The 27026-nt window shown below is 39.1% G+C and overlaps 1 protein-coding gene across 1 annotated transcript in view; it reads right to left on the bottom strand.

Annotated features, from left to right (window-relative positions):
• Window positions 1-27026, bottom strand: part of DNAH8 (dynein axonemal heavy chain 8) — a 315169-nt gene that overhangs the window by 250498 nt on the left and 37645 nt on the right. The window contains exons 9-17 of the mRNA XM_065912223.1: window positions 23818-24015; window positions 21557-21633; window positions 19558-19657; window positions 19089-19208; window positions 17212-17347; window positions 13874-14061; window positions 9361-9441; window positions 8848-8964; window positions 7922-8041 (exon numbers count right to left, since the gene is read on the bottom strand). Of these exons, the coding sequence (XP_065768295.1) occupies window positions 7922-8041; window positions 8848-8964; window positions 9361-9441; window positions 13874-14061; window positions 17212-17347; window positions 19089-19208; window positions 19558-19657; window positions 21557-21633; window positions 23818-24015 (1137 nt within the window). The remainder of the gene's footprint in view (window positions 1-7921; window positions 8042-8847; window positions 8965-9360; window positions 9442-13873; window positions 14062-17211; window positions 17348-19088; window positions 19209-19557; window positions 19658-21556; window positions 21634-23817; window positions 24016-27026) is intronic.

Raw genomic sequence — 27026 nt, 5'->3', positions numbered from 1 at the left:
ATTGTGTGAAGGCAGCCCACGTGTTACTCGATCTTAGACCCCTCTAGGACATGTGATTGACAAACATGCTCTTCCAATTTTCACCTCCTGTATCTTGACTGGGGCCACCCATGAAACCACCACATTCACACTTGGTCAACCTTTAACCTTATTTCCCTTGTTTGGGTGATCTGTTTCTCCTTCTATGCATATGAAAGTTCTGTGTTTTCCCAGAATATTGGAAATAAAAGCAAAAATAAACAAATGGGACCTAATGAAAATTAAAAGCTTTTGCACAGCAAAGGAAACTATAAGTAAGGTGAAAAGACAGCCCTCAGATTGGGAGAAAATAATAGCAAATGAGGAAACAGACAAAGGATTAATCTCAAAAATATACAAGCAACTCCTGAAGCTCAATTCCAGAAAAATAAATGACCCAATCAAAAAATGGGCCAAAGAACTAAACAGACATTTCTCCAAAGAAGACATACAGATGGCTAACAAACAGATGAAAAGATGCTCAACATCACTCATTATCAGAGAAATGTAAATCAAAACCACAATGAGGTACCATTACACGCCAGTCAGGATGGCTGCTATCCAAAAGTCTACAAGCAATAAATGCTGGAGAGGGTGTGGAGAAAAGGGAACCCTCTTACACTGTTGGTGGGAATGCAAGCTAGTACAGCCACTATGGAAAACAGTGTGGAGATTTCTTAAAAAACTGGAAATAGAACTACCATATGACCCAGCAATCCCACTTCTGGGCATACACACTGAGGAATCCAGATCTGAAAGAGACACGTGCACCCCAAAGTTCATCGCAGCACTGTTTATAATAGCCAGGACATGGAAGCAACCTAGATGCCCATCAGCAGATGAATGGATAAGGAAGCTGTGGTACATATACACAATGGAATATTACTCAGCCGTTAAAAAGAATTCATTTGAATCAGTTCTAATGAAATGGATGAAACTGGAGCCCATTATACAGAGTGAGGTGAGCCAGAAAGATAAAGAACATTACAGTATACTAACACATATATACGGAATTTAGAAAGATGGTAACGATGGCCCTATATGCAGGGCAGAAGAAGAGACGCAGAAGTACAGAACAGACTTTTGAACTCTGTGGGAGAAGGTGAGGGTGGGATGTTTCGAAAGAACAGCATGTATATTATCTGAGGTGAAACAGACCACCAGCCCAGGTGGGAGGCATGAGTCAAGTGCTCAGGCCTGGTGGGCTGGGAAGACCCAGAGGAATCGGGGGAAGAGGGAGGTGGGATGGGGGACCGGGATGGGGAATACGTGTAACTCTATGGCTGATTCATATCAATGTATGACAAAACCCACTGAAAAATAAAAAATAAAAAAAAATTAAAAAAAGAAAGTTCTGTGTTTATATGTTCAAAGAAAATTTTCTCTGGTAGTGTGAATTTCACCTGACTGAGAAGAGGACAGTGTCAGAACAGTTATATGCACACACCAATAGAAATTATTTTCATTGTTAAGAGGACAAAATGAAAAAAATTAATGGAGAAATGTCTCTACTCCTTTGCACACTGTTAGTTTATAAGTAAGACCTGGTATGAAGTACGTGGGCTTCCCTGGTAGCTCAGCTGGTAAAGAATCTGCCTGCAATGCAAGAGACCCTGGTTTGATTCCTGGGTCAGGAAGATCCCCTGGAGAAGGAAATGGCAACCCACCCCAGTATTCTTGGGCTTCCCTGGTAGCTCAGCTGGTAAAGAATCTGCCTGCAATGCAAGAGACCCTGGTTTGATTCCTGGGTTGGAAAGATCCCCTGGAGAAAGGAACAGCTACCCACTCCAGTATTCTTGCTTGGAGAATTCCATGGACAGAGGAGCTTGGCAGGCTACAGTCCAGGGATCACAAAGAGTCAGACCCAACTGAGTGACTTTCACTTTCATAGTCAGATTCCAGGATGAGCGAGAAGGAAATGACAAGCTGTTACCCCTCATCCCCAGGCAGCAAACAGGAGACTTCTTTGGAAAACTTTAATTGCTGGAAAAATACCTATATAACATTTGAAGGAATCTCCCTCCTAAAATAACATGGAGCCCAGGAATATAGCAGACTCTATTTGCCAACCCAAGAAATACCACCCCAGATATATTTGAGGTGCAGAAATAATACTGTAAAAACAGGTGAAAGTTAAAAATGAGTGCCATTCCTAGCACCTCGGCTGTGATCTTCAAATATCATTTTCCACCAGTAACACTGAAGGGCTAGTTGGAAAATTGAGTTATCCCAGATCTGGGGCAGGAAATGTACAAGATGAACCTAAGATTTCCAGCAGCTCCAGGAAGCAAGAAAGCTTTCAAAGACTACCAGACTCATATCAAAAACACAGAAGCCTGCCTGAAGAATTCCACTGGACAAAGATAATAAAATTTAAATAGAAAAAAGAATAATGACTTCCATGGACTGAATCCCTCAAATACATAATAATCCATATATTCATAATGATCTTTAAATAATTTAAACTACAATGAGTATTTTAGAAGTTGCCAGTGAGCCAACTCATTATTTTGAAAACTGGTATATAAAAGGAAAACTGAAGCACTGAACTTGGATTTTCTATACATTGTTTCATAGTAACCAACCAGTTAATGAAGGAAATTTCTTCTCTGTAGAAGTATTTTATCCATAAATGCTAAAGTCAGAAAATCAACATTTTGCAATCTCTAGGCAATAATAAGGAGAATCCCAGGGACAAAGGAGCCTGGCGGGCTGCCGTCTGTGGGGTCGCAGAGTCGGACACGACTGATGTGACTTAGCAGCAGCAGCAGGCAACAATAATGGCTCTAGGCAATAATAATCAAAGACCACTCTCCAGGAGAAAGGCTGGTGGGAAACTTTATAATGATGGATAAAGTTGACTGTATTTGAGCCCACTAATTAATCTTAAAATCACAGAAAAGGAAACAACAATAAAATGTGCCTCCTGATGTGAAACAATAGGAAGTACACAGTGAACTATTCTGTCAGGAAAAGCAAAAGTAATTGAACCTGAACTGAATCAATCCTCCAGAACTAATTAAAATACATAGGAAATTCAAGGAATAGAGGACTAGGTCAACATGCTAAATCACACTGCTGGAACCGTGAACTTCCAGATGTTCAAGCTGGTTTTAGAAAAGGCAGAGGAACCAGAGATTAAATTGCCAACATCCACTGGATCATCGAAAAAGAAAGAGAGTTCCAGAAAAACATCTATTTCTGCCTTATTGGCTATGCCAAAGCCTTTGACTGTGTGGATCACAGTAAACTGTGGAAAATTCTGAAAGAGATGGGAATACCAGACCACCTGACCTGCCTCTTGAGAAACCTGTATGCAGGTCAGGAAGCAACAGTTAGAACTGGACATGGAACAACAAACTGTTTCCAAATAGGGAAAGAAATACGTCAAGGTTGTATATTGTCACCCTGCTTATTTAACTTATATGCAGAGTACATCATGAGAAATGCTGGGCTGGAGAAAGCACAGGCTGGAATCAAGATTGCCAGGAGAAATATCAGTAACCTCAGATATGCAGATGACACCACCCTTATGGCAGAAAGTGAGGAAGAACTAAAGAGCCTCTTGATGAAAGTGAAAGAAGAGAGTGAAAAGGTTGACTTAAAGCTTAATACTCAGAAAACTAAGATCATGGCATCTGGTCCCATCACTTCATGGCAAATAGATGGGAAACAGTGGCTGACTTTATTTTTTTGGACTCCAAAATCACTGCAAGTGGTGACTGCAGTCATGAAATTAAAAGATGCTTGCTTCTTGGAAGGAAAGTTATGACCAACCTAGACAGCATGTTAAAAAGCAGAGATATTACTTTGCCAACAAAGCTCCGTCTAGTCAAGGCTATGGTTTTTCCAGTAGTCATGTATGGATGTGAGAGTTGGAATATGAAGAAGGCTGAGTGCCGAATAATTGATGGTTTTGAACTGTAGTGTTGGAGAAGACTCTTGAGAATCCCTTGGACTGCAAGGAGATCCAACCAGTCCATCCTAAAGGAGATCAGTCCTGGGTGTTCACTGGAGGGACTGATGTTTAAGCTGAAACTCCAATACTTTGGCCACCTGATGAGAAGAGCTGACTCACTGGAAAAGACCCTGATGCTGGGAAAGATTGAGGGCAGGAGAAGAAGGGGACGAGAGGATGAAATGGTTGGATGGCATCACCGACTTGATGGACATGGGTTTGGGTGAACTCTGGGAGTTGGTGATGGACAGGGAGGCCTGGAGTGTTGTGGTTCATGGGGTCGCAAAGAGTCGGACACGACTGAGCAACTGAACTGAACTGAAGTAGGACTTCTCTGGTGTTTCAGTGGCTAAGACTTCACACTTCTAATGCAAGGGGCCCAGGTTCGATCCCTGACCAGGGAACTAGATCCCACATGCCCCAACTGAGAGTTCACATGCCGCAGCTAAAGATCCTGTGTGCCACAACTCAGACTCAGTCCAGTCAAATAAAATAAATAAATGATATATATATTTTTTAATATTTAAAAATCACACTACTAGGATATGATAAGCAAAAGTCTAAAACATGGAAAATTCTATAGGACAAATGATCCCATTTCTTCAATAAATAAAAAGCATTAAAAGAAAGAATAAGGCAAAAAAACCCCACACATCTCAAATAGACATTTCTCCAAAGAAATTTACAAATGGCCAAGAAACACATGAAAAGATGCACCACATCACAACACCAGCAATCATTAGGAAAAGGCAAATCAAAACCACAAGGAGACTTCACATCCATTCAGATTATTATGAAAAATGTTTTAATTTTCAAAAATGAAAAATAAGAACTGTCAGCAAGCAAGTAGAGAAATTGGAACCCTTGTTGTACACTGCTAGTGGGAAGGTAAAACAGTATGGCCACAGTGAAAAATACTTGGTGATTTCTCAAAAGCTAAACATAGAATTACCATATGACCAGTAATTCCACTCTGAGTATATACCCAAAAGAATTGAAGGTAGGGACAGATAATTACACACTAGTGCTTAATTCATAGTTAAAAGGTGGTAAGAGCCCAAATGTCCACCAACATATGAATGGATAAACAAAATGTGGCATATATATACCACAGAACATTTCAGATCTAAAAAGGAACCAAATTCTGATACACGCTACAATATGGAGTAACCTTGAAAACATTATGCTAAGTGAAGTAACACAGATACAAAAGGGCAATATTGCATGATTTCACCCGCATGAGATACCTAAAATAGACAAACCCATAAACATAAAAAGCAGAATAGAGGTTACTAGGGGTTGGGTGGAGAGAAGGAAAATGGGAAGTCATTGTTTAATAGGTACAGAGTTCCTGTGTAAGATGATTAAAAAAAAGTGTTCTAGAAATAGATGGTTACAAAACACTGAATTTTACTTAATGCCACTGAACTGTACATTAAAAATGGTTAAAATTATAAAGTTTGCAGTATGTATATTTTACTGCAATAAAAAACTGCAAGCAAAGAAAGGGGAGATGACAAAAAGAAACTTTTTTCCCATTTATTTTTATTAGTTGGAGGCTAATTACTTTACAATATTGTAGTGGTTTTTGCCATACATTGACATGAGTCAGCCATGGATTTACATGTGTTCCCCATCCCGATCCCCCTTCCTGCCTCCCTCCCCCATCCCATCCCTCTGGGTCATCCCAGTGCACCCAATGTGGACTGGAGATCTGTTTCACACTTGATAATATACATGTTTCGATACTGCTCTCTCAGATCACGACAAAAAGAAACTTAAAAGATATATGAATCAAATGCAATGTGTGAACCTCCTTGGTTCCTAATTCAAACACACCAACTCTAAAAAATAGTTTCTACAAAAGCTAAATATATTCATAACCTATGACTATGACCCAGCAAACTCACCTAGAAGAATACACTCACCAAAATAGGTGCTTAGGTTCACAAAAACAAAACAAAACAGAAAGCAACCATGTACAAGAGTTCTCAGTGCATATAACCAAAAGCTGTGAACTATCCAAATGGCCCAAACAGTAGAACAGATATATAAACTGCAATAAACTCAGACACTGAAACACTAGTCAGCAATGAATGAGAATGAAAGAAATAGTGTCTCATGCAACTACACAGATGAATCTCACAGACCCTGAGCAAAATAAGCCAGACATAAAGAATATATGCTCCTTGATTTCATTTGTGTGAAGTTCAAAACAAGTAAAACCAACATACAGTGACAGAAGCCAAAATGTTGATGACTTTGGGGTAGAGGGTGCTTGCTACCTGGAACGAAGCAGAAGGGATCATTTGCAATGAAGAAATGTTCTATACCTTGCTGTGGAGAAGGTTACAAGGGTGTGTCATATATAAACATTCACTTAATAGTGCACTTAAGATGTGTGCACTTTGCTGTACACACATTATATCTCAATTAAAAAAAAAAAGATATGGGCCTAAAGTGACAAGTTGAAGCTACAGCTTTTATGGGGGCTTTTTTCCCCCAGGAACAAACAAACAAACAAACAAAAATAAATGAGGCCTTAGATCCCTCACAAGGGCAGCAGATAGGAACTTGAGACCTATCCTTGCCCTCCCTGCCACACCATCAGGAAAATCAAGGGCCACGCTCCTCAGGACAGTCAGCAATCTTGGTTAAGGCTCTAGGAGGGACAGATACAGTCTCCCTTAGAAATTTACAAACACTAGCTCACCGTCACTCAAGTTTATGGCTTGAGATCACACTACCTCAAAGTTTTGAAAAAGCACTGCTCAGAGACCTTGACCCATGACTGCTGCAATCTGGGGATGCAGGGGCTACTCCATGCCTAATTAGTTCTAAAGCAAGAGGCTGGCTGGCTACCCTAACCCCAAACAGCTCAGAAAGGTGTCCTGCGAAGAGGATACCACATTTCCATAGAATGAGAGGGTAAGGGCACCTGTTTCCCATGACCAGGTTATATCCCTTGAGATGGAACCATCCTTGGTTGTCTTGAAAAGGACATTAGCAAGGTGATCTAAACCAGTAAGGAAGTGGGAAGCACAAGGCAGGCAAGAAAGAAAAAAGGGCTCAGAGTTCAAGACAAAAAGTAAGTGCTTCTGAGACAGACTGTGTTACGTGCCAGGCCTCAAAAATGATTAGACAGGATTCCTGTCTTTTGTGCTTTTGAGCCAAGGGAGGACAAGTAGGTATTCAAGTCAGTTCAATTTAATGTGATGCTCAGGAGCTTGGTGGGTTCCACTGCCATTGAAGGATTTAAGCTGGGGAGTTCCTATAACCAGAGGATGATGGATATGATGGGGCCAAACATGGGGGCAGAGAGACCAGTTAGATCACAACATCAAATGACACACTCATGAGCATTAGAAGCCTGATCTGGAGTTTAGGCATTTTGAGCATGAGCTACCCGTTCTCTTTGCTTGGCCCTTGTGATAAACCTTTGCTCAAAAGAGAAGAAAAAGCATGACCTAAGACAAGTGTGGTAGATATGGAAAAGAAGAGGCAATTCAAGTAGAACAGTAAGAGACAAAACCTGGCTGAGCCCTAGAAGACTGACTGGCTTTGGGGATGGGAGCGAGAAGAGGACTCTAGATGACACCCAGGTGTTCAGGTGACTTAAGGACAAAGTATGTGGTAGTTAAAACCATGAGAGTATATGATATTGCCCTGGGAGCATGCACAGAGGAAGGAGGACAGTGAACACTGACAGGACCCTAGGGGACTCCAGCATTAGCTTGAGGACATTATTAGGATTATGTCTAAGGTATGACCATGAGCTTAAGCTGTTGATACCTTATAAGTCTTTGGAGCTGAGGATGTTAAAAAAAAAAAAAAATCCAGAATGTCTAAATGCCATGAACACAGATTTCTACTTTTAGAATGCAAATTCACATTTTAGTTTATGAGTTAGCCTTTCTGTGACTAAAATATAACATAAATGCATACCTCATTGAGTGTCAACATATCTTCTACTTTGGTAGCACCGCTTTCAGGCAGGGAAATTAACACCGTTTTGGCTATCTCCTTTAGAACTGCATCAATACGCATTTCACACAAGTCATTGATCTACCAATGAGAAAACATATGTTGAAGAAAACTCTTTCATCCAAAAAGCACTTGAGTTATAAACTAACCTGGAGGGCTATATCTGGAAACATCCATCCCGAGCCAAGCATAATTTGGTAGGAATTTTAGGAGTAAATCTTTTCTTGATGTGGAATTAAACTTTACTGAGCTGCAACATGTGTCATAACCTCACATGCATGATCTCCTTCCAGCCCATGAATCAGTACTATCCCAGTTTTACAGCCAGAAAAACCAAGGCTCAGAGAAGTCAAGTAACCCAGAGAGGAACACAGAGCTGGTGAAAGTCAAAATAACCTACCTAGGTTTATCTGATTTTCAAGCCTCTGGGTTTTGTCTGTTACACCATGCTGTCACCACAGACAGACTAGCACATCTAAAAGGTTATGCATGTTTTATGTAGCAAACAAGTTAGAAATCAATAAATAGTCTCCAAGTGGGTAACTACCTCATCTAATTAACATCAAATGCATGTAAGCCCTCCATTCCACCATCTTCCACAGTCTACATTTATACCATTTTCTAAACTACACTGTGAAGCTGAACCATCATTTTAACATATTACAGGCAAGGTAATTCAGGGACAAGAACAAGGCAATTCTAAATTAAGAGGCCCCAAATCAGTTCAAGAAGTACAAAGCTTCTTTTTTTTTTTTTTTAATGTAATAATGTCCTTTTAGTAAAAGTCACTTAAATAGATTTAAATAGCTTTCATAGGTTAATCAAACTATCACGTATAGCCTGAGTATTATTAAGGTATGTAGTTTTTAAAATTGTATCTCTCATACCTTCTTTAAGAGTTGGTTGAACATTCCCAAAACTGAGTCAACTTCCTGAAAAAAACTTTCTAGTGTTAAAGATGACCATGTCAATATTGTGAGCCCTTGTCTTAACACAGCTTCCACCTAGAAAAATAAAAGAACGGTTTCCCTTATTAAAAAGGAGCATCTGCATTCATAAAAAGGCTGACTTTTACTACCTGGAAATATTATGGGTTGTATTTCCTTAATTCTATTTCCCCTCCATTATGCCTAGTAAAGGTGACTTTTTGTTTTTAATCATCTTTGGCTGTCCATGAAGCAATCGTGGATTCTTAGAAAGTGCTCATTATTTAGATTTATTTGTTTTTCAAAGGCAACAAAACCTAGACAAGAAATCATTCTGCAGGGAAAATAGAGCTATAAAGTTGAACTAGAAAGAGGGTCTTGCCAAGAATAGATGTTCTAGAATCCATAATCTATAGAACTGGAATCTAATTTTAAATGGCAGGGAAATCAATATAAACCATCAACATCACCAACCTTTTTCATTTTAGGGGTCATCAGATTGACAAACACAGGAGGCACTTCCTGACATAAATCATCATAATGTTGCAGGAGACCCTGTTAAAAGTTAAAATGGCATGTTTTACTTTGATTTATTTTAAAGCAACAGTCACATTTTGATTCATACCTAGAAGGTTTCATTTTACCCATTTCCTCATAGCCCTGAAAAACGGAGGCTGATTATTTGTACTAATTTGCTATACCTTCCTTTCACCTGTAAATTAACTGAGCATCCCCTTTAAACAGTAAGTCATGGGAGCTTCCTAGATTTACATTTCTAATTATTATTATTTATCTTTTTAGAGGCATGCAATTTTAAACGGTTTAGCCACGTATCTTTTCCTTAAGTCTGTCATTACACATTTTCACCCCTTCTGTTGCCTGTTTTCTGATACATTGCAGCTTACTTATTCCTGAAGCCACATTTGTCTTCTTGAATCAAAATAAAGATCTACACAAAGCTTTTATACTTTTAGATGTTTTTTAGAGAGAGAATCATGATGATCAACTTTTGATCATTTTGTTAACTTACTGCACTGTGTGATGAGAGATGTGGTTTCTGGTTAATTCTCCCCCCAAATTAATAATATTAAACTGTTTCAATATTTACTTAATAGTTTCAAATTGATTGATTTCCTTCCTCTTTTCTCTTACTTGTAGTTGAACTTTTATGTACACTTTACACTCGGCAAAGGACTCTGACTTTCCTAATATCATTCAACACTAACTAAAATCCTGCAAGATTCAGTGCATGTGACATTAACCTCAATTTATAACATATTTTGACACTTAGTCCTGTAAAGTCATAACTAATCAGTACTTAGGGCTTTTGATGACAAAGCCGAAGTTTCTACTATGCCTGAGGGGGCATTTTGAGGGTGTGTGTCTGTATTTTGGTAAGAGCTACAATTATGAAACTCCTAGAGCAAAGCACATGCATAAATCTTTGTGACTCTGGATTAGGCCAAGATTTCTTAGAAATGACACTAAAATTACATGGGACAAAAGATAAAATACATACACTGAATTTTATCAAAATTTTAAAAAGTGTGTGCTCCAAAGGATAGTATCAAGAAAACAAAAAGACAACCCACAGAACAGGAGAAAATAGACATTCTGCCAAAGACATACAAATCACCAACATGCACATGAAAACATCCTCAACATCAACAGCCATGTAGATATGCAAGTCAAAACCATATGGAAATACCACTTCACATTCAAATGATGTTCAAATGAAGAAGACACTAATAAATGTTGGCAAGGATGTGGAAAAATGGAACCATCATACACTGTTGGTGAGAACATAAAATAATGCAGCCTTTTTGGAAAACAGAGTATGTCAGTTACTCAAAAGGTTTAAATATAGAGTTATGAAGTTACTAAAACCTAGCAATTTCACTCCTAAGTTATATTCCTAAGAGGATGAAAACATATCCACACAAAAACTTGTATACAAATATTCATAGCAGCATCACTCATAATGCAAAAATGTAGAAACAACCCAAATGTCTATCAACTGATGAATGGATGCCTAAAATGTGGTATAGCCATACAATGGAATATTATTTAGCCATTGGCTTCCCTCATAGCTCAGTTGGTAAAGAATCCGCCTGCAATGCAGGAGACCCTGGTTCGATTCCTGGGTTGGGAAGATCCCCTGGAGAAGGGATAGCTTACCCACTCCAGTATTCTGGCCTGGAGAATAGACCATGGGGTCGCAAAGAGTCGGACATGACTGAGCGACTTCCTCACTCACACACTCAAAAATGAGTACTGATCTATGGGACAATATGAATGAACTCTGAAAATATTGTGTTAAGTTAAAAAAGTGAATCACAAACCATCATATATTAAATTACTCCATTTGTATAAATGCCCAGGGTAGGCAAATCCATAGAGACACTAAGTGATTGCCAGGGGAAGATGTGGCAAGAGTTGAGGGAGGGAAATGGGGAATGACTTCTAACAGATATGGAGTTTCTTTTGGGAATGATGAAAATGTTCTAAAATTGATAATGACCTTATCAGTCTTATAGCTGAAAGTTTGTACCCTGTTACCAATATCTCCTGTTTCCCCTACCCCTGACAACTACTTTGCTGCTCTTTTTATGAGTTTGCATGTTTTAGATTCCACATGTAAGTGATATTTTACAGTATTTATCTTCCCGTCTGACTTATTTCACTTAGCGCAGTGCCATCCATGTTGTCACAAATGGCAAGATGTCCTTCTCTCTCATGGTTGAATAATATTCCATTCTATATATGCCACCTCTTTATCCATTCATCCATTGATGGAAAGTTGTTTCCATGTTTTGGCTGTTGTGAATAATGCTGCAATGAACATTGAAGTGCATGTAAATTTTCAAATTAGTGTTTTCATATTCTTTGGATGAAAATCCCCAAAATTCTCCAAGTCAGGCTTCAATAATACATGAACCGTGAACTTCCAGATGTTCAAGCTGGATTTAGAAAAGGCAGGGAAACTAGAGATCAAACTGCCAACATCTGTTGGATCATCAAAAATGCAAGAGAGTTCCAGAAAAACATCTACTTCTGCTTTATTGACTACGCCAAAGTCTTTGACGGTGTGGATCACAACAAACTGTGGAAAATTCTTCAAGAGATGTGAATACCAGACCACCTTACCTGTCTCCTGAGAAATCTGCATGCAAGTCAAGAAGCAACAGTTAGAACCAGACATGGAACAACAGACTGGTTCCAAATTTGGAAAGGAGTATGTCAAGGCTGTATATTGTCACCCTACTTATTTAACTTCTATGCAGAATACATCATATGAAATGCCAGCCTAGATGAAGAACAAGCTGGAATCAAGATTACGGGGAAAAATATCAGTAACCTCATACACACAGATGACACCACCCTTATGACAGAAAGTGAAGAGGAATTAAAGAGCCTCTTGATGAAAGTGAAAGATGGGAGTGAAAAAGTTGGCTTAAAACTCAACATTCAAAAAATTAAGATCATGGCATCTGGTCCCATCAGTTCATGGCAAATAGATGGGGAAGCAATGGAAACAGTGAGAGACTTTATTTTCTTGGGCTCCAAAATCACTAAAGATGGTGACTGCAGTCATGAAATTAAAAGATGCTTGCTCCTTGGAAGAAAAGCTATGACCAACCTAGACAGCATATTAAAAAGCAGAGATGTTACCTTGCCGATAAAGATCCATCCAGTCAAAACTATGGTCTTTCCAGTAGTCATCTATGGATGTAAGAATTGGACTATAAAAAAAAACTGAGTGCCAAAAAATTGATGTTTTGAACTGTGGTGTTGGAGAAGACTCTTGAGAGTCCCTTGGACTGCAAGGAGATCAAACCAGTCCATCCTAAAGGAAATCAGTGCTGAATATTCATTGGAAGGACCGATGCTGAAGCTGAAACTCCAATACTTTGGCCACCTGATGCAAAGAACTCTCATTTGAAAAGATCCTGATGCTGGGAAAGATTGAAGGCAGGAGGAGAAGGGGATGACAGAGGATGAGATGGTTGGATGGCATCACCGACTCAATGGACATGAGTTTGAGCAGGCTCCGGGAGATGGTGATGAACAGGGAAACCTGGTATGCTGCAGTTCACAGGGTCGCTAAGATTCAGACGACTGAGCAACTAAACTGAAGAGAGCAGAATTTAAATGTTCTCACCAATGTGTGTGTGTGTGTGTTTATATATTATATGTATAATTATATATATATATATATATATATATATATATATATATATATAATGATGGATATGTTAGCTAACTGACTAAATGGAAGGAATTTTTTCATAATATGGGCTTCTGGCTTCCCAGTGGCTCAGATGGTAAAGAATCTGCCTGTAAGTCAGGAGACCCAGGTTGATCCCTGGGTCAGGAAGATCCCTGGACAAGGGAATGGCAACCCACTCCTGCATTCTTGCCTGGACAGAGGAACCTGGCAGGCTACAGTCCACGGAGTCACAAAGAGCTGGACACAACTGAGTGACAAATACATTCTACAACATATTTTCATAACATATATGTGTATCAAATCATCATGAAGTACACTTTATCTAACAATTTTATTTGTCAACTTTCCCTCAATAAAGCTGAAAAAATTTTAAAAGAATCAATAACAAATTTCTCCTCAATGCAGCATCAGCACAACTGCAAAGATATCTTTTTCTTTAAAAAAAAATACAAAATATATATATATATTTAAAAACCTTTTTCAAAATAATTAGAAAGTAGGGAACTTCCCTTGTGGTCCAGTGGTTAAGAATCCACCTTGCAATGCAGGAGATGCAGGTTCAATCCCTGGTTTGGGAACTAGGATCCCACATGCCATGGAGCATCTAGGCTCAAGTGCCACAACCACTGAGCCCTCGAGCCACAACTCGAGAGTCCACGCACCACAGTGGAAGATCCCATGTGCCCCAACTAAGACCCAACGCATTCAAATAAATAAATATTTTTTTAAAAGAAAAGAAAATATAATCCATCTTACCTGCAGGTACAGTTTATCTCCTTTCAATTTACTTTCCAATTTTAGCAATCTCTTTGCCTGTTCTGGTACGTCCAGCTTCATTTTTATCATGCACTTAGTTTCCCGAACAACTTCCAAAATTTTGGGATCAAAATTAACCAGCAACTTTCCTGTTTCTGGATGTCGCACAAAAAGCGTGGCTTGCAAAGCTACAAATAAACAATTGCTGATGTGACTTACTGTAGACTTCTGCTTCCAGCCCTGTTTACATGACTGTCTTCCCCACTGAACCACTGACTTCTTAAGAACAGAACGGTAGTTTTGGCTGTCCAGTGCTAAGGCACAGTATCTGACACACAGTCAGTGCTCAAAACTTAGATAAATGAATGCAGAGAGTCGCAAACCATGAAATCAGATCCAGAGAGAGAAATGTGAACCAAGAATGCTTAGCCTTTGTGCTATGAACTGTAATACAGTACTTCTCTGAGTGGGTCTAAGAGGGCTGTGATGTAGTGTTAGTTTATTTTTACAGACTGAGACTTCCCCTCTGGGAGAGAGAACTGAGGGATGTGCCCAACTATAAAATATGACACACCTCATAGAGTTCAAACTCTTTTCTATACCTAACATTAAATTGGCTTCTTAAATTTAAAAAGGTTTATCTGACTTAAATCGACAACTAGGCTCAGGATCAGTAAGAAATATTTCTTAAACACCATTGAGTTGTAAACTCCTAGAATGCAGAAGAAGAATTTTTTTTAGCCTACATCCAAATTACTACATGAACATCAGTCATATAATAGGCACTTTCAGATACGCTTTTTATTAAGAAGTTAAATACATAATCCCAAACTGTTCATGCTGAATAGCCTTCAATCATTTGTTATCCTAACATGAATTACTTTTAGAGACCTCATAATAAAGCACTTGTAAACTACTATGTGCTAGTTTCAGTTGCATCTTATATTAACACTGCTAATGTAAGAATTTCACACGTATCTTCCAAGCCTCAAATTACTTCAGAGAATATGGCTGCATCAAATTTCTAGTAAAAAAATAAAAATAGACTGTATACCCTTTGAAGTTAGTTGACTTTTACTCAACAGAATGAGTTTTGATGTGATTATTAGCAATGATGGTTTCATGAGGATTTCAACTAAAAACCAGTTCATTTGGAATCTTTTAAAACTTTGGCTGAAAATCATTTATCTTCCCAAGTAAATGCCAAGATAACCCCAGGACACTCATGTAACAAAATGTATCTTCCTTAAGGCAAAGCTGAGCTTTCTTGAAAGGACAAAATGGTCAGTGAGACCACTAAGAATAATGACAGCCAGGAAGTCAACTCTGGGACTAAGTGAACCTTCTATGTGAATCATCACTAGAGAAACTTTATAGAGCCAATGAGGAAACCAATACTAGATCTCCAGTCATTATCCCAAGTTCCTATACAATTAAATATGGTTACATCAACATAACAAGAGGTCTTTCAGAGTAATTCACTTCCATGAGCCTGTGTTCACATGAAAGGCAAGCCTGGGGACTTCCATGGTAGTCCAGTGGCTAAGACTCCATGCTCCCGATGTAGGGGTTCTCTCCCTGGTCAGGGAACTAGACCTGCTACATGCTACAACTAAGACCTGGCCCAGTCAAATAAAGAAACTTTTTTTTTTTTTTTTTAAAGAAAGGCAAATTTGAATCCTGGCCCTGCCACTTCCCAGCTCTGTGATCTCAGGAAAATCACTTAACTTCTCAGTCCCTCAGTTTCTTCATCTGTAAAATGACAATAAGAATAATAGCTCAGAGAACTGCCATGAGAATTAATGGGGGTTGTATATATAAAGTGTGTTTTGTTAGCTATGACTGCTATTTAAAGGACATAAAGATAAAACAGACACGGAGAGTATTGCTGGAATGTGTAGGGGAGATAAGACCGATCTATAAAGCCAAAAATGTCATGATAAAGTGTGTGGAGGCCTCTAGAGGAAGAAGACATTATTATCTGCCAGGAAGAATAAGGAAGGGCTTTATGGACCAGGTGACTGTTGAACTTGTTAGTGTGCAGATAAAAGGAAAAGCCGGCAGAACCAAAAAAATAGAGAAGTGCATCGTATTGCATAAGCAAAATATACATGCTCCATACTTCGATTGCTAAAAATTCTCTTTGATCTTTGCCATAATGTAAATTTTAACCTTCTTTTAAAGTTTGAGACCATTGCTCCATTAGCAGACTTTCATTAGGATCCATAGGATCTTATCACATGCATTGCCCAGAAAGAGCTGGGCTGACATAACTGGTGTATTAAAGGCTTAACTGAGGTGCCAGTTGAGAAGTTACTCCATAGGGTTGAAGTCTTGTCCTTCAGGATGCAGTCATGCAGTGGATCAATGACATATATAGTGCTGTGAGTTTGGAACCCAGAGGCAGAACTAGGAGTGGCCCCTCTTACCATCACTCCCAGGGACCCAAACTGCGAATCTGTGCGTCCGACCCCTGCAATTCTGTGCTCTCCTGAAGTGGAGATCCCTGGCATGAGAGGGGGACATCTTCCCACCACGGGGCATAGTCAGGGTTCCGCCAGGGTTATGGGTAAGAGATTAAGGTTGATGTGGGACGAAGAAGGAACCTGAATTGACCGACAACTGAGCCCACATAATGACAACATCCCAGATGCTGGGAGCATGGATGGATGATGGCTTAAAACCACCCATCTCCTACATCACTTAACTGCCCGATACCCTGGCCGCCTCAGAGGAACTCAGACACAACCCTAATATTCTTTATTTACCGTAGATCAAAATTTAAGTTAAATTCAGTTATAGAAAGAAAGGGAGGGGGGAGGAAGAGAGGAGGAAAAAAAAGAAGGGAGAGAAGAAGCGAGGAAGCAAGGGAGGGAGGAAGGAAGGAAGGAACAATGGAAGAGAGGATGGGTGGAAGGAAGAAGGACAGATGGAAGGAAGGAATGATTGAAGGAAGGATAGGAGTGAGGACAAGCAAGCTGCAATTCTTTCTCTCCTGACTGAGATTTGACTCTACAGCATGATAAAACTGATTAAAAAAAAAAAAAGCTTCCCAAACCCATGGAGAAATAAAGAGCTTTGATATTGACTTTTAAACACTGTTTTTCAGGGGAAACTCATAATCTTCATATACCAATTTTAAGGTCATGAGAATTTCTGCTTATAAAATCAGAATATTACTAACTGTAAAGAAATAAATAATTATATCAGCCCCAAATCCAAATTTAACCATCATATAGTCATATTAAAAAAGACATAAAAATTCTCCAGAACCACAAACTCATTCAAAGCCACCTAATACTCCCTCCTCTGCAGAGCCACTGCAGTCTTACACACACCGTATTGTAACTGGGAGATCTCTCTGATCCAGGCTGTGTGATAGACCACCTCGAATTCCACCAGAACATAGGAGATTTTATTATACTGACGAATGACAGCTTTGCCTTCCGCACTTGACAGAATTTCCGAGTTTTTCTGTTTTTTAAGGGAAGAAAAGTGATTTCTTTTTAAAAGTCTGCTGTCTGCTTTCTATTCAAATCATAAAGCTGTTTATATTTTAAATGACATCAAATCAAATAACGATGCAACTCATTTAGATTTTGCTTCAGAAAAAGATCAGAGATGAGGAAGGTCAGACAAGCTAGAGTAGGAAGCAGGGAAATATAAACAGTAAAAAGCAGAAACTGAGAAAGAAAACAGGATTTAAAAAGCAAGGTATCTAGTCTTATAGCTGGCCGCAGGCACTAGGGCCTCTGCCTCCAATTCTCTGTTTCCTCCCCACTTTTCTGGCAAGATACAATGAACTGATTTTCCTAGAACTGTGAGTATCAGAGCAAATTCTTAAATTTCAGCATCAAAAAAAAAAAAAGGAAATGTAGATTCCCTCCCTCCCTCCTTCCTTCCCTTCTTCTCTCTCTCTCTCTCTCCCCACCTCGTTCCTTCCCCCTCAATTTTTTAAAAAAGAAGTAAATATATATCAAAGAACAAAAACCAGATTTTTTATGTAAAAATTTATCACTTTTTTTGTTTTCATTCACATATATCAAAAACAGGGCAATCTCTGCTCTGTCACTGTAAAGTCAATATACAACTGAGTACCCATCCTGACCTCTTGTCTAAGGCCAGCATTTCGTTTTATTTATTTATTTATTTTAATATTGAGGAAAGTAAAAGAAATGATACCAGCCAAACAAAAACAACAAAAACTTAATATTTAATAATCTCAAATAATAAAATCACTTGCAAGACTATTATATTTTGTTCTCTACGTAGGCACAAGACACAACGCCAAGCAAATCAACTTTGCTTTGCTACACCATCTCTTTAAAACACAAAGCAAGAAAAGGAAAACCAAAACAAACAAACAAAAAAATGAGATGACAAACTGGCAATTGCAGAATTCCAGCAAGGGTTAAGACTACCCTGGTGCTTCCCAGAAATCTAAGTCTTAAGGACAACAAGGATGAAGGTACTCCATTGCACCTGCTCTTGGTCTCAGTCCTACACGGAGGAATATATTCTGAGAACATTCTCAACTTCAGGAGGCAGGAGGAGGAGGGGATAAGAGAAGGATGAGATGGTTGGATGGCATCACCGACGGACGTGAGTCTGAGTAGGCTCTGGAAGCTGGTGATGGACAGGGAGGCCTGGCGTGCTGCAGTTCATGGGGGTCACAAAGAGTCGGACAGGACTGAGCGACTGAACTGAACTGAACTGAATGTGTGTCGGTGAACTATCCATCCACACATAGACTTAAGATTCAGTACCAGGCCTGTGCTCTATCATTTTCAAAACAATTATTTTACAAAAGCCTTTATAAAGTGTCCTGTATGATTAAAGGTCATACATTTCTAAGATTAACCTTCTGAGAGATTAGCTATAATTAATCAGGCTTATCTACCAAACATGAAAGGAATAGGCTTATTCTCTCTCAAGCATATTTGCAAACTAAATTTTCTTTGCCTGGTACAAGAATTAGCTCTAGTTACTCTACTGGATACAAATGCTATAGTATAAAACATATTTCTTGTATTAAAAACCACCACAAGGGACTTCCCCAGTAGTCAAGTGGTTAAGACTCTACACTTTCAATGCGGGAGCACCAGTTCAACCCCTAATGGGGGAATTAAGATCCCACATGCTTCAGGGCATGCCAAAAAAAGAAAAAGCAAACCCACCACAATCCACATACTGTAAATTTTAACTATTGGCTTACAAAGAAATAGTTGATGGGCTCACTTATCCGGCGATACAGCTGCCTCACCCAGAGGATCTTTCCTGCTATAGGGGGCATGTTGCGAGCAAGAGGGGGGTCATCTTTTTGAGAATGATAAAGCTGTAATTAAAGGTCTGGCATTAATGTTTGAAATTCAATACAGTCGAAAAGGTAAAACATATATACAGCTTTATTTTTATTGATGTATTACCATTATTGACATGTTTTATAAACAACAGGTTGTCAATAAGTATGTAAATGCACTCTAGCCCTATCAACCCGAGGCTCAAAAACAATGATGATTACAATACATGACACTTGATTCTCTCTTAACCCTTACTTCCCATTACATGTATACATTTTACCCCTAATCCAAAAGATTAGGAACAAGATAATGACGGCAAATACTTGCCGCATATTTTTCTTTTTGTACGAAAAGTTCTGTTCTATTTATAAACATGATACTTGCCTTCTTGGTAGCTTCAAGTTCAGCCACATAATACTGAAGAATACGCTCAATGGTGTGGTTTATTTCTAACTGCAGACAGGGAATGTTCAGTTTCTGGAATCTAAAAGCAAGTGAAGGTGAATAATTGAAAGATGAATGAGAAATATACTTAAGAGTTGCTGCAGTCCTAAAAATCCATTCACTCATTTGACAAATATTCCCACCAGGCCTCATGCATTGCCCTAGGATACAGTGACATACAAGACAGGTGTGGTTTCAGCCCTCCTGAAGCCAACATTCGTGGGAAAGGTAGAGATTGGTCATAAGTGACATAAATAGTATTTCAATTATCAGAGTGCCAGAAATTGCATGTAACAGAGGAAACCCTGCCAAGCCTGGGGACTCAAGAAAGACTTCCCGAAGAAAACGACATCTGAACTGAGATTGAAAAGTTGAACTTTTCAAAGCTGGCTTAGCAAAGAGGGAGAGCAGTTGACTGACTGTCCCTCTGCCAGTATTACTGCCCATGCCATCCCCAATCACCATAACGATAATAAACATTTTGTCAGCCAAACATCACTTAACGCTTAGAGACTAAGTGATATACAGGAAGTACTAGAACCATAACATTCTGATAACAAAATGAGTAAAAAGAGACAGAAATTGCCAAGAAAGTGGTACTGCCCTCAGTCTGAACAGTACTCTGACTCATCAAAACCATTTTATATCTGTTTTGACTCTTACAATGGTCGCATGAGGTAAAGTTTTACAGATACAATTCATCATTAGAAAGACATGGAACTACAGCAAAGCCAGACCCAAGCCCAGTCCCACTGGGCTCTCAGGGGAGAGTTCCAAGAGGGTCCCTGAAACGGGTAGTGAGCCCTCTCTGAGCTGGAAGAAAACGGCTTCTGGTCCAGCCCGCTCCTCTAATCCAGGCTTCCCTGTCCTGCAGGGGAGCACTGCTGTCAGAACAGAGGAAGCTCAGGAAGGAAAATGGAAAGTCTGGAGGCCTACTGTGCATGCGGGCATGTGCACTAAGTCACTTCAGTCATATCTGACTCTTTGCAACCCCATGGACTGTAGCCCCCCGGCTCTTCTGTCCATGGGATTCTCCAGGCAAGACTACTAAAGTGGGTTGCCATTTTCTTATTCAGGAGCTCTTCTCTACCTGGGGATCAAACCCGGGTCTCCTCCATTGCAGACAGATTCTTTACCATCTGGGCTATCAGGGAAGCCAGAGGCCTATTACTCTGAGATAATTTCACTTTCAGAATTCCTTTCAGTATGCAGAATCAAACATTATTTGTTCCCTTTCCAATAACACTTATGAAATTAACCTTAACATATTACACAGCTGAGGGAAAAATATGACATCATTTCTTATTGAAAGACTTTGCGCAATAAAATTCAATGAAAAACATCATCCCATGTTTCAAATTTTCACCAGTCTATTAATGGTATTTGAAAGATTACTGTTTCAGAAAGAAAAACACCAATACAGTATATTAACGCATATATATGGAATTTAGAAAGATGGTAACAACAATGTGAGACAGCAAAAGAGACACAAATATAAAGAACAGACTTTTGGACTCTATGGGAGAAGGCGAGGGTGGGATGATTTGAGAGAATTGCATTTAAACATGTATATTAGCATATGTGAACTAGATCACCAGTCCAAGTTTGATGCATGAAACAGGGCACTCAAAGCTGGTGCACTGGGACAGCCCAGAGGGGTGGGATGGGGAGGGAGGTAGGAGTGGGATTCAGGATGGGGGACACATGTATATCCATGGCTGAATCATGTCAATGTATGGCAAAAACCACCACAATATTGTAAAGTAATTAGCCTCCAATTAAATAAATTAATTTTTAAAATAAAATAAAATCATAAAAAAGGTTACTGTTTATAAGTTTCAAAGTTTACATAGAAATCTCCAATTTTTTTTGAAATTGATGTTTTCAGGTATTAAGTTATCCCACCTAGAAATTACACTGCTTAATGCATTATAAATACCTTTGAAGCAGTTGAAGAGCCTGCTGAGAAGATAAAATTTTTCCAAAAGTACTGTTCATAAATGCCTGTATCTGTACCTGAAATGCAGTATTAATGTTTGAATGATTTTTTTGGATTAAAGAGAAGGTTGGTTTTGTTTAACAACAATGAATGATTCTCCTACAGAATCAAAAGAGCCTTAAACACATCTACCATCTAAGCATCTAGAACTGCACTCTCAGTATGGTAGCCACTGGCCACATGTTTCCACCGTGCACTTGCAAGTCACTACTTGGAAGCGAGATGTACAGTAAATATAAAATACACACAAAACTTCAAAGACGTAGTATGAAAAAGAAAGTATAAAATATCTCATACTGGGTTTTGTTAGTGACATGTTAAAATGATAATATTTTTACTATGTTGGGTTGAATAAAGTATATCATTAAAATTAACGCCACCTATTTCTTCTTACTTGTACATGTGGCCACTAAAAAGTAAAAATTACATATGTGGTTTGCATTTTCTGCTCATTATTTATTGTATGCTGACCTACAGAATTTATGAAAGGAGTGGAAGTCCCTTACTAAGCACATTTCTTTGGGACATTTAGGATTTCTTAGCATGTCTGCAGAGCAATGTGATGACACTATGCTCAGTCGTGTCCGACTCTTTGCAACCCCACGGACTGTAGCCCCCTAGGCTCCTCTGTCCACGGGATTCTCCAGGCAAGAATACTGGACTGGGTTGCCATTTCCTTCTCCAATGACACTATAGGCACCCATAGTGAACAGGAGTCATTGTCCAATATCGCTGCTCTCAGAAACATCTTTGTCATGCTAATGAGGAATGAGATGCAGAAAATATTCTTCCAAGGCTCCAATCATCCTTAGCAGTGAACTCCAAATTCTTGGTGTCCAGCTGATGGAACTGAAGCACTCTGTAAATTACTTTCATTTTTCGATTATATTGGTACTGTCTACAAATACATACCACACCCATTAATCAAACATTGGAAAACCAAGGAAAGTTAAAACACTGACATCTCTTTCTAAATACTGAAAACTATGGTTTCTAAATTAACTGAAAGCTAAATTTGTATCTAAGACTCACAGTAAAGTCTTTATAACATATAATCTTTATTAATGAATCATAAAAATAATTTATGCAATAATTTTTTTAAAAGACAAATTCCCACTGCCATAATGATATAACTCCTAAAACCAAATACTAAAAGTAAAATATATCTTCTTATCAGAGTCTAACTTTCAAAAACTGAAAGGAAATCTGTGTCAAAAAGAAGAAGTGTTGTTAGAATTTTAGGATCTTTTTAATATATATTGCACAAATTATATAGGTAATGTGGTTTTTAAAAGAGTCTTTTAAAACACGAGGGAAAAAATATAATTTTCCTCACCTTCTTAGCAAGAATTTAAGACCCAGGAAGTGGACATTGTATATTCTTATCCCTCTCTGCGTCTCCAGGACATTCTGCAGCAAAGAGGAGACCTGGAGCTACATCTGAGCTGACAGTTCTCGGTAAGCGAGTATGTGAGTAGGTGGCTCAGACAGTAAAGAATTCACCTGCAATCCAGGAGACCCAGGTTTCCTGGGTTGGGGAGATCATGCATTTTTACCTGGAGAATTCCTATCCTCCCTGTGTTTCCAGGATCTTATCCAACAAGGAGACCTGGGACTACACCTGGGCTAAGAGTTTTCAGTAAGATAGTAATGGAGGTCATATAAGCCCAAAAAGTGACAGAGAACTATGTTACAGTCTCATCTCCCTGGGGTTCCTTCAGCTCTGACAGACAGGATGAGGGCCTTTTCAGAGCCACCCTCTAAGCTGCAGTGAGAATGTGGTCATAAAGTGCAGTGCCAAGGGAAGAGTGATTCGTCTTCCTAATCTGTTCTCAAATCTTCTCACACCTGACCAAGAACAAGGCTAACAAATTCCCTCTTAGACTGGAAAAGTGACATGGGTCCTCAGCACAACAAAAATCAAATCTAATTTTTAAAGCAAATGAAAAATAAACCCTAGCTACAATAAGCCCTTTGGGCTTCTGGTTAGTTACTAATACTCTTTACTGAATAAACTCATTTTTCATTTTTTAAAAAAGATGGAAAATATATTGTGGACTAGTTAGAAAATTATTCACAATAGCAATTTTTGATCAATTTGCAAGGGTAATTTGTGATAAATAGTAACTATGTTAATTTCAGTACAGTACTATTGATTACATTTCAGCTTTACTAAAGTAAAAGTATGTATAATTACTCACCTCTAAAGCATTGATTTTTGTCATAAAATCTAAGAAATCTGTGTCAAATTCTGTCCTTCTTGGATCCAGAATGTCATATTGTTTCTTCTTAACCCCTTGATATATACTTTTGAATTTTATTGCCATAATGTCTATTCCCTCTATGGTAGAATTGTTTAAGGCTGAGTATGTTTGCACAATAGTTATCATTTCTGTAATCTTAAAAACAAAAGTGTTACTTTATTTAAAAAATTAGGACCATTCCCCACAATAAACTCTTAATGAATCAATGATTTTAAAAAACCAACAACCAATAAACAGGATCTAGAATCATTTAAATAAACCCAACCAGAGGAGATAAAATAGAAGACAAATCTCTACTCCAGTCATTATTACTCTTGGACTATTTAAGAAAGATGTTTCAACATAAGGAAAGAGTTTACAGGCTTTATCAGAATTTGATCACTTTGTCTTTCAAGAGGAGCAGGGGCAGGGAATAAAACCCTTGCAGATGTCTAAACAGTTTTGGCTTTTTATTCTTGGGAATTTCCTCAAAATCACTTCACTGGATTCAAAAGTGCTACCATCCTTCTTGGTACTCTTGACAGTTCTGTTAAGCAACACTAGCAATAAATCCACATTCAGGCAAAAGAAAGGCCCCACAATCCTGAAGGATGACTGCAGTCACTTCTGACCCTTAAAGAACACTTGGGAGACGACTACTGTTTGATTCCACTGATATGAGCTTTTCAAATAGTCAAATTCATAGAGTCAGAAAGTACATTGGTAGAAGCCAGGGGCTGGCAGGTGGGGGCTGCAGGGGGAGGGAGAACAGAGTTTGAGTTTAGGAAGGTGAAAAATTCGGGAGGGGGATGATGGTAAAAGGCATACAGCAATGTAAATAAATTTAGGGCCACTGAACTGGACAGTTAAATACGATTAAAATAGTATGCTTTATATTACGTGACTTTCAGCACAATAAAAGAAAACCGTTTTTTTAAAAAGAACCCTGGGCAATCCTCATTATGAACTTTACCTCAGAAACAGTTGGCTCCATCTCAACATACCAACACTACCTACTTCACCATAAAGAAAGTCATGTCCCGGGCCTGGTGCACTGGGGAGACCCAGAGGGATCGGGTAGAGAGGGAGGTGGGAGGGGGGATCCAGATGTGGAATACATGTAAATCCATGGCTGATTTATGTCAATGTATGACAAAAATCACTACAATATTGTAAAGTAATTAGCCTCCAACTAATAAAAATAAATGAAAAACAAAATAAATAAAAGGAAAGGAAAAGAAAAAAAAAGAAAGTTATGTCCACAGGCTCTCAGCTCTTCAGTCTTTATCAGTGATTCCTCATCTTGATTCTTGCTCTGGAGAACAATACTCAAAGCTTCCTACTTCTCCTCTTCTCCCCCACAAATGTTCAGTGTGAGAAGAAAAGCAAACTAAATACAGAGCTCTGGGAAACACCAATGTTTATCAAAATTCACATGGCAGGAAGAAGAAGAAACAAAGAAGAAATATCATACACAATCCCAGTTCTTTAAGGCAGACTAACACACAATACACCATCAAGTCTCCACCTACCAAAAGGTGACTTCAGGCACCCTAAGCTGGCACACTGGAATTTTCATCACTTATTCCCTAGAGATCCCCAACATCTCTGCCCAACTCTGAGGTCTTGGCTCTCCAACTCCAAGCTCAATCCTGTCTGTTCTTTGACTTTGGCAGTTGGTCATCCTGACCTCTGAATCGCAGCTTTCCCTATCTGGCTTAGCTTGCCCTTCTATTTCTCCTTGACAGCTATTTAAGAGCTCACAGGGCAAGTCCAACAGTGGTCCCTGCTGTGCCCCACTCAGAAGGGGAAGCCCACTGAGTGGGCTGTTACTGAAGGCACTTCAGTAATCACCTCTCAGTTCAGTTCAATCACTCAGTCGTGTCCAACTCTTTGTGACCACATGGACTGCAGCACGCCAGGTTTCCCTGTCCATCACCAACTCAAACTCAGCTCCATCCAGTCGGTGATGCCATCCAACCAGTTCATCCTCTGTCGTCCTCTTCTCCCGCCTTCAATCTTTCCCAGCATCAGGGTCTTTTCCAATGAGTCAGTTCTTCGCATCAGGTGGCCAAAGTATTGGAGTTTCAGCTTCAGCATCAGTCCTTCCAATGAATATTCAGGACTGATTTCCTTTAGATGGACTGGTTGGATCTTCTTGCAGTCCAAGGGACTCTCAAGAGTCTTCTCTAACACCACAGTGCAAAAGCATCAATTCTTCGGTGCTCAGCTTTCCTTATGGTCGAACTCTCACATCCATACGTGACTACTGGAAAAACCATAACTTTGACTAGATGCACCTTTGTCGACAAGGTAATGTCTCTGCTTTTTAATATGCTGTCTAGGTTGGTCAGAGTTTTTCTTCCAAGGAGCAAGTGTTTTTTAATTTCATGGCTGCAGTCACAATTTGCAGTGATTTTGGAGCACCAAAAATTAAAGTCTCTCACAGTTTCCATTGTTTCCCCTTCTATTTGCCATGAGGTGATGGGACAAGATGCCATGATCTTAGTTTTTTGAATCTTCGGTTTTAAGACAACTTTTTCACTCTCCTCTTTCACTTTCATCAAGAGGATCTTTAGTTCCTCTTCACTTTCTGCCATAAGGGTGGTGTCATCTGCGTATGTGAGGTTATTGCTATTTCTCCTGGCAATCTTGATTCCAGCTTGTGCTTCATCCAGCCTGGCATTTCCCATGATGTATTCTGCATATAAGTTAAATAAGCAGGGTGACAGTATACAGCCTTGACGTACTCCTTTCCCGATTTGGAACCAGTCTGTTGTTCCATGTCCAGTTCTAACTGTTGCTTCTTGATCTGCATACAGATTTCTCAGGAGGCAGGTCGGGTGGTCTGGTATTCCCATCTCTTTAAGAATTTTCCACAGTTTATTGTGATCCACACAGTCAAAGGCTTTGGTGTAGTCAATAAAGCAGTAGTACATGTTTCTCTGGAACTCTCTTGCTTTTTTGATGATCCAACGAAAGTTGGAACCACCTCTAAAAGATTATAAAAAAGAAATTCTGGCCACATTTCTGGCCACATATCATGCCCCATCTTTGAGAATTTGGAAACCAATATCCACCAATTACACCTGGGAGAGATATCAGCCAGCCAAAGAATTCTTCGCACAGAAGAGCTGGAATAACCTAGCAGCCAGAATGCACTTCAA

This window comes from Muntiacus reevesi, chromosome 20, assembly GCF_963930625.1.
Source record: "Muntiacus reevesi chromosome 20, mMunRee1.1, whole genome shotgun sequence".
Classification (NCBI taxonomy): Eukaryota; Metazoa; Chordata; class Mammalia; order Artiodactyla; family Cervidae; genus Muntiacus; species Muntiacus reevesi.
Note: the sequence above shows the minus strand (reverse complement) of the source record. Positions and strands in the feature narration are given on the sequence as shown.